Source organism: Panicum hallii, chromosome 2 (assembly GCF_002211085.1).
Source record: "Panicum hallii strain FIL2 chromosome 2, PHallii_v3.1, whole genome shotgun sequence".
NCBI lineage: Eukaryota > Viridiplantae > Streptophyta > Magnoliopsida > Poales > Poaceae > Panicum > Panicum hallii.
The window spans coordinates 3,066,935-3,081,130 of record NC_038043.1 but is presented as its reverse complement, the minus strand read 5'-3'; the positions used below and the strand labels follow the sequence as shown (position 1 = coordinate 3,081,130).

Genomic DNA, 14,196 nt, shown 5'->3' with positions numbered 1-14,196 from the left:
CTCTCCAACCTTCTGTCTAACCTCCTGTCCCTTGTCCCTTTCCAGTTCACTTTCCCCTGCCTCTCACTTTCCTTACATGCGCGCAAGCACGGAGCATCCCTTGTCCCTTTCCAGTTCACTTTCCCCTGCCTCTCACTTTCCTCACACGCGCTCCAGTTCACTTTCCCCTGCCTCTCACTTTCCTCACACGCGCGCAAGCACAGAGCAAGAGAGCGGGCGATTTCAGCTCCATTCACCGATTTTCGTGCAATTAAGGCCGTAATCAATGTATGTGCGCCGATTATCGATGATGCTGCAGCTGGGAGCGACCGATTATCATTTCAATATTTAGGAATATTATTATGGATATCACACGTACCAGCAAGAAGAGACCGAAGAATGATTAAATTGATATGCCAAATGCCTTCATGTATGGACTATGTGCTTGCTAAGTTTGTATGTGGCTTGTATAAACTATGTACTCTTATTTCTATACACTATAAGGTTTGTATGAACTATGCACTCTTTTATTTCTATGGACTATGCACTCTTTTATTTCTATGAACTATGAAGTTTGTATGGACTATGCACTCGTTTATTTATATGAACTATGCACTTCGTGGTTTGTATATATGTGCAAATTCATATGTTTTATGCAATTTTATGGGCAAAATATGTAAACATGTTTATTTCTTAGGCAATTCTATATGCAAAATTGTGCATGTATATGTAATTTATCTAATATAATATAATACATAACCTAAAAAATTAAATGCTATCAAACCTTTATTTTTTTTCCACTGCCAAAACATATTTTCAGTAGGCGAAGCGATAAATCGTTCAGTTTGCATCGATTATCGACGATAAATTGTTGAATTTCATTTTTTTGAATTTAGGTCTCTTTACCGATCGGTTTTGGCAATTTTTCACCGATTTTTAACTGATTCTCGTTACCGGAGGTCACTGATAAATACTATATCGCCGGTAATGTAATGCTTGCCTGCCAGTGTGGATGATTGCCGGCCGCGTGCGGCCGTGCCACCACCCAACAAAAGTTGGCGAGAGCGGCAGAGCCTAACTACTCCCTCCGCCCCTGGCCTCTTCCCGCCTTGGCTTCTCTCCGCCTCGGACCATGCACGGCTGTTGCGCCTTCGAACCCAGACGCGTGACCGGCTGACTGACTGTCGGCCGCAGCGAAACGTGGCTGGGCTCACCGGTGGGTGCATCGCGCCATCGCCCCTCTGCTTCGGTGATTCCGATCATTTTTGGACTTCACACAGCTGGTGTTCTTGCATTTGTGATCCATGCTCTTCAGTGATACAAGCACACACCATCGTCGTGCACTGAACCTTGGGAGCACCAGATGCATGCGCACTTGATTCGACGTTAAGTTGACACCCATTCACCCAATCATGTCTCCCCTGCATAAGTTCCAACAACATTTCTAATGCAAGCTCGATGGTCCGCCGGAACACGTCGCCGTGGACATCCCGTGCACCGTCACGCCGCACGCCCGAGACGGCGCGGCGTTCCAGCACCACCGTGCTCAATGCTCATCCCAGGCGTGGACGCCGGCGGGCCCTGGCGAGCTCCTCCGCGCTCCTTCGCGCTCCTTTTTATTTCTAAAATACTCCTAAAATCCTGCTTCCATAAAAGAAGGTATCAATTTACTCATACCGCATTAAATCCGACCCCTTTTTATTTCTCTCATTCCTTTCTTTCTCCTCCCTTTCTCATGGAAATCGGATCTCCCCAGATCAGGTGGCGCCCCTCCCCTGCGCCCATCCCTTCCAACGCACGGCGGCATGGTCAGAGCTTCCCCTGCAGGAATCTTCATCAGCGCCTCCTTCCCTGCCACCGGATACATGGCGACAGCAGGGGTGGCCGTGAATAGCCCCTTTCCCCAGATCCACCAGGACAGCGGTAGCCCTTGGAGGCATGGCGTGTTCATCCATGCGTCGTCCCTCGAGGTCGGGCCCTGCGGTGGTGGCCTTTTCCCCTCCAGCACAGCGACGTCATCGCTGGCCCTCAGCCCCTGCCCACGGTGAAATCAAGATGCGATGGACATCAACGACGAAATCTAGGGCTCTATCCTTGCACGACTGAGGATTCGCAGGTTAGGATCCCTGTTCTCACGCGTTTTTGCATCTACACGTACAATGCTAGGAGAAATTTATTCGTTTTGATGCAGAGATGAAGGAAATCACATCAGCCATGTAGGTGACCATGATACGCCACTCTTGTGGATCAGGAGTGGTGAGTGATGACCTCCATTGCGCCTCTCTTACGTGTTTTTTGATTGCTAATCAATTTCTCTAGTTGTGAACTGGAAGTGCTAATCAGATGACAAACCTCTGTAGGCAGGGAAAAGCTTCATTCACCTATGCATATATGCCTTTAAGTATTATCTTTCTGCATTATTCCTAAGCAAACTAAACAAACTATTCATGCTCTGAATGACCTTGTCCGGTAGTGTTTATATGCACTAGTATATACATACTCAGATTTATCCAATGGATTTTACCCTACTAGGAGTGATTTTATCTAGATGTCATTTGAAATTTCATAGTAGTAATACACAACTTGTTGAAGTAACTTTCAGTCAATTTGGATCCATTCCATTACCCTTGTGTGACCAAGAGTAATTTTGGATGTTTGGGGAAGTAATTCACATCTTAGAATGTCAACAAGTAATTTTTAATTGAATTGGATCTGCTCCATCACCATAACTTATCCAACAGTAATTTAACATGCTCTAAGAAGTATTTCACAACTGAGCATGTCCAGGGAGTACCCGTCATCTAGGAGTAATTTTAAACGCCACGAGAAGTAATTCCAAAATTAGACAACTAATTTTCAATAAAATTGATCATCATGTTGTTACTTGCACAAAGGTGGTGCCAATATATATGAAACTCGGAATGTGCACCGGTATTGCTTCGTGAGGTATGTATGAAACTAGAAACTGGTATCTGAATTTCTGTTTCGACTTGTCCCTGTTGTCATTTACTTCATCAATTTTCATGTAGTTTTTAATTAATTTGCATGCATAACAAGTTCAGGAGTAATTTTAAAAGCGCTGAGAATTAAATCTAAATCTAAATCTAAATCTAGAGAAGTAATTTTGAATCCAATTTTATCCATAATATTGCCTCCAAATTAGAATTACATCTTTTTAATACATTGGTTCAGTTGCCATTGGCTACGAGGCTGTATATGATGGGTACAGGGACCCAGGGTCCCCAGCGGGCACCCTTCCCGCTGGGGCTCTGAATGACCTAAGACCATACGTGGATCAAACAAGAGCCCTCCTATGCCGTAACTTTTTCCAAGCCATCCAAGCTCACGGTCAGGACCGGCCCGCTGGTCGGCTGGAGCCTTGGCCCGCGTCCCCGACCGAGGGGACGACCAAGGCTTAGGTCCGTACTATGGTCCCGACCTAAGACGCCAACCGAACTCCACCATGCGCGTGTCACTTTCCCTGACTGACGAGGTCGGGGGCCGGCCGGGCCTCACACACTGACCATCCCCGGGGAAAGGCGCTGAGGATAAGGATGGGCACGCTGGAGTCAACTTGCCGTACAGGCCAACCACTCCCTCCACGGGGCTTACAATCCCCTCTATTGCCATAGTGGGAGGACACTATTCCACATGCCCGTCCTCGCGAAGGGACAGGACGCAACGTCATCATGACGCGGCGGACACGCCTCCGTCACTTTCATTGTGATGGGGCGTAGCACCAGGGATGGAGCGTGACTACCGTACCGTACTTATCGTTGCACGCTTGGCCCCCGACCGACGGAGCATGACGCACAGGGACAAGATAAGATGGTCACCCCACGACGTAGGATTTGGACGGTGGTCATCGGAGGCCCCGACTGACAGAGTTGGCAGTCCCGACTGACAGAGGCGACTCCGACCAGCGAAGCAAGGAACACTCTCTCTTTTTACCCCACTCTTTCTACTTTTGATTCCCCTGTAACGGAGACCCCCTCTTTGGACTATAAAAGGGACGGTCATCTGCCTAGGAAAGACACCTCGATAGATCTCGATCATACCATATCATCCACTCGCAAGCTTGTAACTCTCTAAACTTTCATGAGCACCTGGGCTCAAACAATACAACCGACTGACCCCCGACTGGACATAGGGCACGATTGCATGAACCAATATAAATCTTAAGTCATTGTGTGTTAGGCCATCTCCGATCACGACGCACGATACACACTTCGAGTTGGTTTAGCTGCCAGCCATTTCCGGAACAGGCGGTATATGATAGCTAACATCATATTTGATAATGCAAAATAATAATTTTTCTCTCAGAAACACAATGTTTTTCTCATTGGTTCCGTTAGTAGGTTTTGGCTTTGGATTTTGGCTTCTTGATCTTGAGGCTCGCAAAGCTTCCTCAAGATGTCTACAGTAGCGCTCAACGCATATGACTCTAGAGGACTGCTTTGTCGAAGCGGAAGCCGTGGTGATGGATTCAGTGTCGTAGGTTGTCGTCCTTGTTGCGCTACTTGGCACCGTTGCTGATCCCCATCACCAACCCCATGGCCACCTAGCATTCAGAAAAGAACATGTCATATGGAGCTGTTTGATGAACATGCTATCATGATTTCTATGTGATGCGGGATCAGTTTGCGTGCCATATATATGTTAAATCAAATGTTTTTGTAATGTGTACACAAGCTCGATTATGAGATGATTAATTTATTTTGTTCCGGTTGTGTACAACAAAATTGGAACTCTCTCTCATGATTCATCCATCATTGTTTGTGGTTCATTGGTGAGTACCTATTTAAATATAGCTAGGAATATTTATCTCTCCATTGTGTTATTGATATAGTATTTTGAAATAAACTATTAATTTGTCTCGAACAATGACAATATTACTACTATGCTTCACCTGGATTGGGAAGATTATTTGTTCAGCATTGGGAAAAAATACGTGTCTATTATATTATTAGTTATTATTTCTCATTGTATCAGAATTTACTTCTCAGAAATATGGCTATTGTGCTTTCATCCGTGGCACACCAAATGTCTGCGATGCCGACCTTCACCAGACATAGAAGTAGATGGCTGATGGATCGATAGAGTACCATGGCTTCTCGGCCACTGCGCTGCAGTCCACAGCCCCGTCGTCCACGGCATAGCCCCAATGCGTTGAGAAAGGCATTCGGCACGAAATCATAATGAGCCTATGCATGGAGATCGGCGCACTCGGATCAATATTCACGGTGCAAAAAAACTTTTTACGATCATCTCTTATTTTTTTTACTACCATCCAGTTTGGATCAGGAAGCACCGGTCACGGATCGATCGCGGAATGATCAGTCGCGATAGTGGAATTTAGATTAGCCACGGAACGAGAAGGGCCGCTTTTTACTCTGACGACACCGCATTATAGTAAATATTTAGCTCGCCGGAGGTCCGGCAGGTACGTTGCCGCTCGCCGGGAACTTGAAATCACGCAAGAAATAAAAAACATCGCGACTGGGAGTAATCTTAAGCAGTAATGTCATAATTGCATTTATAGACATAGCGTAATAATTGACCATATAAACAAGGAATGATCTTTTAAGACCCAATGAGTAGTCTTCTAGAACTTAACGTAATTAGATGACAGATTCTCAAAAAAAAACGTAATTAGATGACACAGAGTCTCCATGGATAAATCTGCTTGTGCGGCACCGATCTTGATTCGGATGACCAGCAGCAGACACTGTACCACAAAGAATACGGTGCGGCGCTTCTTAGACACGGCCGCGGCACACTTGATGTCCGCAACAGATCGAGGGATCAGCACCGGCTTTTCGGATGTTGCTGACCCGACGTACACGGAACCGTCTTCTGCGCACCGTAAAAGATGGCGGAACGTTCCAGGAATCAACGGTGCTAAGAATCAGCTGCAGAGCTCATCTACAACCAAATTTTACGGTCGCAGTACAAAAGACACAGGTTATTACGGTCCTAGAGCTAAATATTATTCAACTCGCAGAGGTCTAAATAGACCGATCATATATGTATGTATGTATGTATAAGATCTGTGGCAGCTGCCTCTCTCATTTTCTTGCTTTGTATGTAGCGGCGCATAGGGTCTTAGTCTAGCCCGGCAAGCAATTAGAAAAGAAAAAAGCTCTAGCCTGGATAAGGAGATGTAAAAAAAGAAAAAATAAAGGAGATGCAATGAGGTCATTTTTGGTTGGTTGTCTAAGAGCAACTCCAACAGCTTGGCCAAAACACTTTGTATCGGTAAAAAAAAACATCGATATTGCTAGTTCCAACAGCGTCGCCATCTTCCCCCGCTCGCTAACCGCATCGCCATCCCGGCGTCCACGCTCGGCAAATTTGGCGAGGCCGTCTCCCTCGCCATCCTCCTTCTCCCGCGCCCTCCCTCTCCAGTTTCCCGCGCGCTGTCATGCCCTCCCGCCCGCACGCTCATATTTCCCTCGCGTCCTCGCGCCCGCGCCGCTGCTCATTCGTCTTCTCCATCGCACCCCTGCGCCCTCGCGCCAGCGCCGCTCTGCTCCATCCCGGCCGCGCCGCTCATATGCTCCCTCGCGCTCCCGCGCCCCGCCGCGCCATGAACCGGCTGCCGCGTCCCCGGTCAACGGCGGCTCGGCAAACGGGCATGGGGAATGGATCCGCCGCCGGGACTCTTCCCTTTCCTCAGTTTTTTCCTCAGTTTGCGCCAGCAACGGTAGATCCTGAGGCAAATCGGCCGGAGGGAGAGATGCAGCAATCCGGTGTTGGATCGATTCCCCGTCGGGTGGTTCCTACCACAGGATTCTATGGCCGGATGGCAGAAGATGAGGTCAATGGTGAGCAATTCGACGAGGGCACTGGTGAGATGCTGCTTCTTGTTTCTAATGTCTGGGTAGCTTTAGATTCAATATTGATGATGCTCAACTTGTGCTGATGGCACATGAATTTTCGTTATTTCTGTATCTATGGATCATGAGGATGGTTCCTTGCTAAATAACCATTGAAATACTTGACTGGTAAAACATGTTTACAGACTGCATCATAACTTGTTCAGTAGAAAATGTTGTCTTTTATTTTTTTTAACACATCATTTAAGTTTAAGCTCATATTCCCTTTGGTGCCTAACATTTTAGGCCTTGAACCCCGTCTTGTGTGTATACATTACTGTTGCAGTTTTATTGGATGAATTAGTGTGAAATCATTGATATTTTTCCTGTCTCTTGAAGTTAGCACTGATAGCTTGCCAATTTCTTGTAAACCAATGTGTTTTACTCCTGACAATTTCTCATGCTCAATGTACTTTTCAATGTCCACCGACAACTAACTTTGTTGTTTGCTGCCAGCTATAAGTAGCAGCAGGCAAGACAATGCTCCACTGATTCCCATATTTTAATTGTTTGTGGTCACAACTATAGGAAATTTAAATAACTGAAGATTGTTTCTGGTGCCTGTGCTCTAATTTTTTTTGGTGGCTGCATATCAAACATCAGAGATATAAATTTGTCTATTGTACCATATACTCAAATATATTTTTTCCTGTCAAAGGAAATTTGCATGCATAAATTTGTTACTGTCCAATCTTTTGCTTCTGATTTTCAATAATTTTTCTGTCACAGGTGCTATGGATTCAGGGGGGTATTATACTGACCTCCTAGTGAATGGTGTTGAACAATCTCAAGAACTCACACCTCTTATTGATCCCACACCTCCTAGTAATACAACCATCCATCATAATCGTGCAACAGCCAAGAGTTCTTAGGGTAGAACCAAAAATTTCAGAGAGGAGGAGGACATACTCCCAGTGTCAGCTTGGCTGAATGTGGGCATGGATCCTATTCAAGGAGTTGATCAAACACATGGCACATTATGGACAAGAATACATGACTATTTCCATGCAAACAGGACGTTCCAGTCCAATTGTTCACAAGGTTCTTTATCGAACCGTTGGTCCGGTATACAACATGATGTGAATCTGTTTTGTGGATGTCTGTCCAGGATTGAGGCTAGGAGCCACAGTGGTTGGACAGTTGATGACAAGGTTATTACTCAAACTCATTATTTGTCGCTATGATCATTTGTCTGTACTTCACTGTAATGTGTGTGCTGGTTTGAAATGTGCAGATAGCAAATGCATGTGCAATGTGGACGGCTGAAGACGTGAAAGGGAGGAAGTTTGTCCACTTGCATTGCTGGAAAATCCTGAAGGACAAACCCAAGTGAATGGAAAGGCGGAAGGAAATTGGCTGTACCAAAAAAACAAGCAATAAGAAACAGAAGATAGTGGCAAATTCTTCTCCCGCATCAGTTGTACCTACAACTGCTGTTGGTGGTGCCCCTCTTGCTGGTAGTGCTGAAGCTGAGCCATCAGCAAGACCTGACGGTAAGAAGAAGGAGAAATAGAAGCTGCGACAACGTTCGACCATTGAAGCAGTGGACTATCTAATGGCAAAAAAGAAAGAAGCTGATCTTGAGAAAGAATTGAAGAAAGAAGAGGTGTGCAACAAAGCCTTTGCTTTGCAGGAAGAAAGGATCAAATTGGAGAAAGAAAAGTTTGAGTTTCAAAGAGACCTGGAAGAGGAGAGAATTCTTGGTTTGAATTTGAGCACAATGAACTACAAACAACAACAATATTATAAAGTGCATCAGAATGAGATTCTTGCAGGACGTTGCAATATCTAGAACTGTCTAGTTTTAGTTCAGTTTAAAACTCATGTGTTATGTGTGAGCTACCCTTTGAATTACTGTTATGTGTGAGCTGAGTTTAGATTCCTGGATTGTGTGCTAATATTATGGGATTCAAAGTTATTTGCTACGTTTACCTAATGTTGTGTGATGTGAGTTCATACAAGTTGCTGCTAACTGGTTTCAACCTTTTTTTAAAAAAACTGAATCAGAGACATCATCTTTGTCTATTGACATTTGAGCTTGCTGATCATTTCCTTTGGAATTTTGCCAGTCACGGTTAGCACCAAGAGGTAAATTATTTTTGCTTCACAGGTAGTCCATGTTGATCAAAATCTGGGCATGTCGATGTTGTTCAAAAACAATGCGGTCAATATGGAGTACACAAATAACTATTGAATGGAGTACACAAATAACTATTGAATGGAGTACACAAAATGAATCAACATTAATCAATATTGTATAACTCTGAATGATTTTGGCACAAGTGCTCGATCAGGTCTGCCTTGAGTTGATAGTGTGTTTCCTTATTCATGATGTTTTTGTAATTTTGAATGAAAGCATCAAGTTCAGGTGCAGCATTATGTGAAACTGTCACCTTTTTCCCATATCATCATAGTTGCAAACATAATGTCCCATATCGTCGAAATTGTACTTATTGTCCTTCGTACTCATCTCACTCATCTTCAACAATCATGTTATGCATTATGATGCAAGCCATCATAATACCATGGAGGGTGTCTTCATCCCACAAACGAGCTGCCCCACGAACAATAGCAAAGCGAGATTGTAGAACCCCAAATGCCCTTTCAACATTCTTTCGACACGCTTCTTGTGCCTTTGCAAAATATTTTTTCTTATTACCTTGTGGCTCTGGAATCATCTTAACAAAAGTTGCCCATGACGGATATATGCCATCTGCTAGATAATAATCCATGAATAATCATGTCCATTGATGTTGTAATTAACTTGTGGACCTTCCCCCTTAGCAAGCCTTGCAAATATAGGAGATCTTTGAAGCACATTTATGTCATTGTGTGAACCAGGCGTGCTAAAGAATGCATGCCATATCCATAAATCTTTAGATGCAACTGATTCAAGTATAATTGTAGGCTCCTTTTTATATCCCCTATACATCTCGTGCCATGCAGTAGGATAATTTTTCCAGCTCCAATGCATACAATCTATGGACCCAAGCATACCAGGAAATCCTCTGCTCTCTCCAATTGCAAGTAACCTATCGGTATCCTGTTCATTAGGCAATCTCATGTACTCCGGTCCAAAAACCTCAACAACAGCTACTACAAACTTTCTCAAAGCTTCCAGAGAGGTACTCTCACCAATACGGATATACTCATCCAAAGCATCAGCCGATACTTCATAAGCTAATATACGAAAAGCTGCAACGACCTTCTGCAGACAAGATAGTCCTAGCACACCAGCTGCATTCCTCTTTTGCATAAAATAGTCGCTATGTTGCTCAACAACGTTCATTATGCGAAGAAATACAGGTCGCCTCATCCGAAACCTATGTCATGACACAATTAAAAAATTAGCGATCCTTATAATAGACGTAACATAAAGATTACCTAAAAATTATAGAAAACATACAAACCTCCGTCTAAAAGTCTTTGCTTTGAACGTAGGATTCTCTGAGAAATAGTCTTTGTAAAGAAGACCATGGTGCAATAATCTTTCACGATCCACTATCTCATTCCCCTCTACAGAACCAATTCGACCCGGGTGATTAACTGAGTCCTCAGTAATCATGTGCGCAGCACCGAAAAATAGATCATTTTCATCATCCGAAGAGGAGGAATCAATCACTTCATTCATTACAAACTGATTGAACTCATCACATGACTCCATACCGTCGCGCACGAAGCCCTACGGGCGCTGCGCCCCGGCGTCGGTGTCGCCGCGGCACCGTCCAACACCAGGACGTCGATGGCGCGGTGGCAACGTCCAGCGTCCACCCTCCAGGTCGCCGCGGCGGCGAAAGACCTGCAGGTCACGGCGGCGGCGGTGAAAGAAGACCTGCTGTCGACGCGTCGCGAGAAAAAAACAGCCAAAGGAGGCCATGTCGACGTGACGCGAGAAAAAAAGACGGCCAAAGGCCTGCAGGCCAAGGCGTCGATGCTCAACGGAAAAAAACGAGATGGCCCAAAGGCCTCAAGGCCGACGCGTCGGACGATCTGCTGGAGAGAAAAATATTGACCCATAGATGGTTTGAATATGGATAGTCCGGAATTGGAGAGTATGTTGGTTTGCTCCACTAGTTTAGGTAGTTGTCTATTTTTTAGAGATCTCTGAACTCTATATTTAGCTAGGAAAAATAGCTAGGCTTTTGGAGTTGCTCTAAGTCTGATCTGTATAGAATAGAATGTGTTTTGTTGGATGTATTGTCTTGCGTAAAATAAATCACCTCCTCCTTCCTAAAGGTGAGCTTACAGCCTCCTCCTCCCTCCGGTAGCTCCGGTGCTGCATCCGAGCTCTGTGCTCCGGCGCTGCATCCAAGCTCTGTGCCTTCGCCGGGGCGCACGCCGCCGAGCTCGCCCGGCCGCACGGAAACTGCAGCTCCCGCTAACCAACCAGCCACCGACCGGAACCGAAATGCGCCTCGCTGCTGCTGCCGCACCGCGGGGGAGCTGCGTCGGCCGCCCCGCGAGGGACCTGCTCCGGCCCACGCGCGCAGCAGGGGAGAGGCCCATGATTTAGAAACCGGGCCTTCTGATATCTAATGCACGGCGCAGATCGCGGCCCGTCTAGGCCACGTGCTGTATAAAACCATCCCCGCCGTGCCCCCCGCCGCCGCCTTGCAGAAACCCTAGAGCATAGACCGCTCCTCAGCCGCCGCCGCCGCCGCCGCCGCTGCCGCTCATCTCCTCCTCGGGCGCTCTCCCTCCCAGATCCAGGTAACGGCATCGCGCGCCGAATTCTCTCCTGCTACGTCTCTCGACGATATTGTCATCCCGCTGTAGCTGTTGGCCCGCTGCAGTCGATGCCGGGCCAGCCGGCCAGGTCCAATGTGCGTATTTTGATGATGCCGTGTAGTATAGGTTCTGGTGAAAAACATACTAGTCATGCTACCTTGCCGGTCGTTCGGATCGGATGCTAATTCTTTGCGCTGTGTCCTGGTATGTGAACTGGATGAATCGCTTGAACCATGTTGAACATGTCTTGAACTGTTTATTGCCTTGGGTCTCTAGTTGAGAAAAGCTTAGTCAATATTTGTTCCTTAGGCAGGATTTGTTCTGTTCTTCAGCATAAACGTTGATTAGTGTTTTTGCGGTAGACATTTACCAACTAGTTTGGTTGTTTCACTTGAGGTATCAATGATGTCCATTGTGATCTTGTGTTCTGGTTGCATTGTGCTCTGAACCCTGATACCTTCAACTAAACTATTAGCATGTATTCATGGTTTAGATTTTTTTTACTCAGATGATATATTCATTGCTCTGCTTATTTGATTTTATTTTGATTTCCCTTTTAAGTACTTGAGTTGGTAGTTTTATCACTTCTTCACTTAGTCAGACCAAATAACTAAAAGTTAGGGCCTAACTACATGATTGTTCATGGTTTGAGCAGGATGAAGTTTGTTGCTGCCTATCTGCTTGCTGTCCTCGCTGGCAACCCCAGCCCCTCTGCCGAGGATCTGTCGGCCATTCTGGAATCTGGTAAAATGTTCCATTTCAAGGACAGGAACGGATCCTATGTATCTTTAACTATTAGTTCTGCCTTTTTAACGAAAAAAAACATGCCTGCTCATTGAATATAGGATTTCCCCTAATGGGGTTGTTTATGTTAATTGGCAATTTAAGAAATTTAAGCGTGGTTTCTGTAATTTGCATTTGTGGTGTATGAATTCATCACAATGATGATCCAGTAAACCATGCTTTAGTGTTTGCATGTTACTAGTTGCACATGATATATGTGTTGCAGAAGCATCTAATCCTCCTATTTCTATTTATTGCATATGCTGCAGTTGGCTGTGAAATCGACAATGAAAAGATGGAGCTCCTGCTGTCCCAACTGAGCGGCAAAGACATTACTGAGCTCATTGCTGCGGGCAGGGAGAAGTTTGCTTCCGTCCCATGCGGTGGTGGCGGTGTGGCTGTTGCGGCAGCTGCCCCTGCTGCTGGTGGAGCTGCCCCTGCAGCTGAGGCGAAGAAAGAAGAGAAGGTGGAGGAGAAGGAAGAAAGTGATGATGTAAGCTTACTGTTCTTGCTGCCGATTCCCATTTCTTTTGCAACATTTCTACTCCCTCTCACGATGAAGACCTCATGCTGCTCTGTTTTTGGACTATTCAATAATCTTATGCCATCTCACTTGAATGTCATATGGTTGTGCCAGTTCTTTGGTATTATTTTTGTTCCTTCATGTTGAACTAAGTACAAAAAATTAACTATTCTGAGTATGCATTTGCAGGACATGGGCTTCAGCCTCTTCGACTAAGCTGTGCGGTCATCAAAATTGTGTCTTTGGGCAGGAAAATCAGAGTTGCGATGTTTGGATTTTAACCTTGTTTTATGTTGCAAAGCACCAGAAAAGACTGCTATGTTCCTGATATGTAGTAATTCAGCCGTAGGTTGCTATGCTGGTTGGTGTTTACTGGTGAACCAGAGTTTTCCATCATATATTAAGAACTGGATACCTCAATGTTCATAGATGTTCTCTATTGTGTTGCTCTACGGTGAATCTGCCTCGTTGATTCTTATACGCTTGGTTGGTACGCACATGTTTGCGACGAAAACTGAGGTATGCTGTCTTGATAGCACTAGCCTCTTTCATGGTAGGGCAGCATACTTGGGATTGTCAAGCTCGTCAGCCATACTCTTTGTTAGGCCCCTGACTAAAGCTGCCTGCTCTTGCCACATGATACATTGATAAAATGATAATTGTGTAGTTACTTCATCACCTCTTTCATTAGTGTGGCCACTCGGATGCAGACTGGATAGAGCATCCGGTCCTTGTCTCGTAATTAGATCCATCCTGAAGATCCCAAGATGCTACGCCTCAGCCTCACCAAGCGTTTAGCACGGCGAATGCAGCTTACCATGGAGATCATCTGCATCTGCAGACACTCGATGTAGGCGACAGCGACACCACACCGCGGCCGAAAGCTGTGAAGAAAAGAAACACTACTGAGTTTAAAAGATCATCATGATTTTAAAGGAAAAAAATTATGAAACTGGATTCGTGGAAGAGATAAATAGCTCAAACCTAGGCACCAGAAGATAAAAGCACGATTTTAGGAAAAGATGAAATTGGTTTCATATTTTTTTCCCACAGCTAAAACGAATTTCTATGAATTTTCTAATATTAACCAGATTTTACGATTTTTATTAGTTGTGCATATAATATAACTTTCCTAAGAAAAAAATTTAGAGCACTTCTTTTTTTTGACAAAATCCATTTGACCCGTCCTACTTTACAGGAGTTCAGGGACACCAAAACCTAACACTCGGCCCATCGGCCCAACTTCATTCGGCATAGCCTATATAAGTGCGCTTGTCGCGAGCTTTCTGCATCATCCAGGGCCCG

The 14,196-nt window shown here is 45.1% G+C and overlaps 1 protein-coding gene, 1 long non-coding RNA gene and 2 pseudogenes across 2 annotated transcripts; 3 read left to right on the top strand and 1 right to left on the bottom strand.

Moving 5' to 3' along the window:
* The first annotated feature begins 1,498 nt into the window (after positions 1-1,498).
* Positions 1,499-2,323, top strand: LOC112879549. The gene is made up of 3 exons (XR_003226099.1): positions 1,499-1,638; positions 1,736-2,095; positions 2,171-2,323. It is a non-coding gene; the product is annotated as an uncharacterized LOC112879549 (long non-coding RNA).
* Positions 2,324-7,591: 5,268 nt separating this feature from the next.
* Positions 7,592-8,649, top strand: LOC112879865 (annotated as a pseudogene).
* A 679-nt stretch (positions 8,650-9,328) lies between these two features.
* Positions 9,329-10,521, bottom strand: LOC112880115 (annotated as a pseudogene).
* Positions 10,522-11,415: 894 nt separating this feature from the next.
* On the top strand, positions 11,416-13,343 carry LOC112879421 (60S acidic ribosomal protein P2A). Its single transcript, XM_025943665.1, has 4 exons — positions 11,416-11,567; positions 12,241-12,329; positions 12,638-12,861; positions 13,081-13,343. The coding sequence occupies exons 2-4, from the start codon at positions 12,242-12,244 to the stop codon at positions 13,105-13,107; spliced, it is 339 nt and encodes a 112-aa protein (XP_025799450.1). The 5' UTR covers positions 11,416-11,567; position 12,241; the 3' UTR covers positions 13,108-13,343.
* The last annotated feature ends 853 nt before the right edge of the window (positions 13,344-14,196 follow it).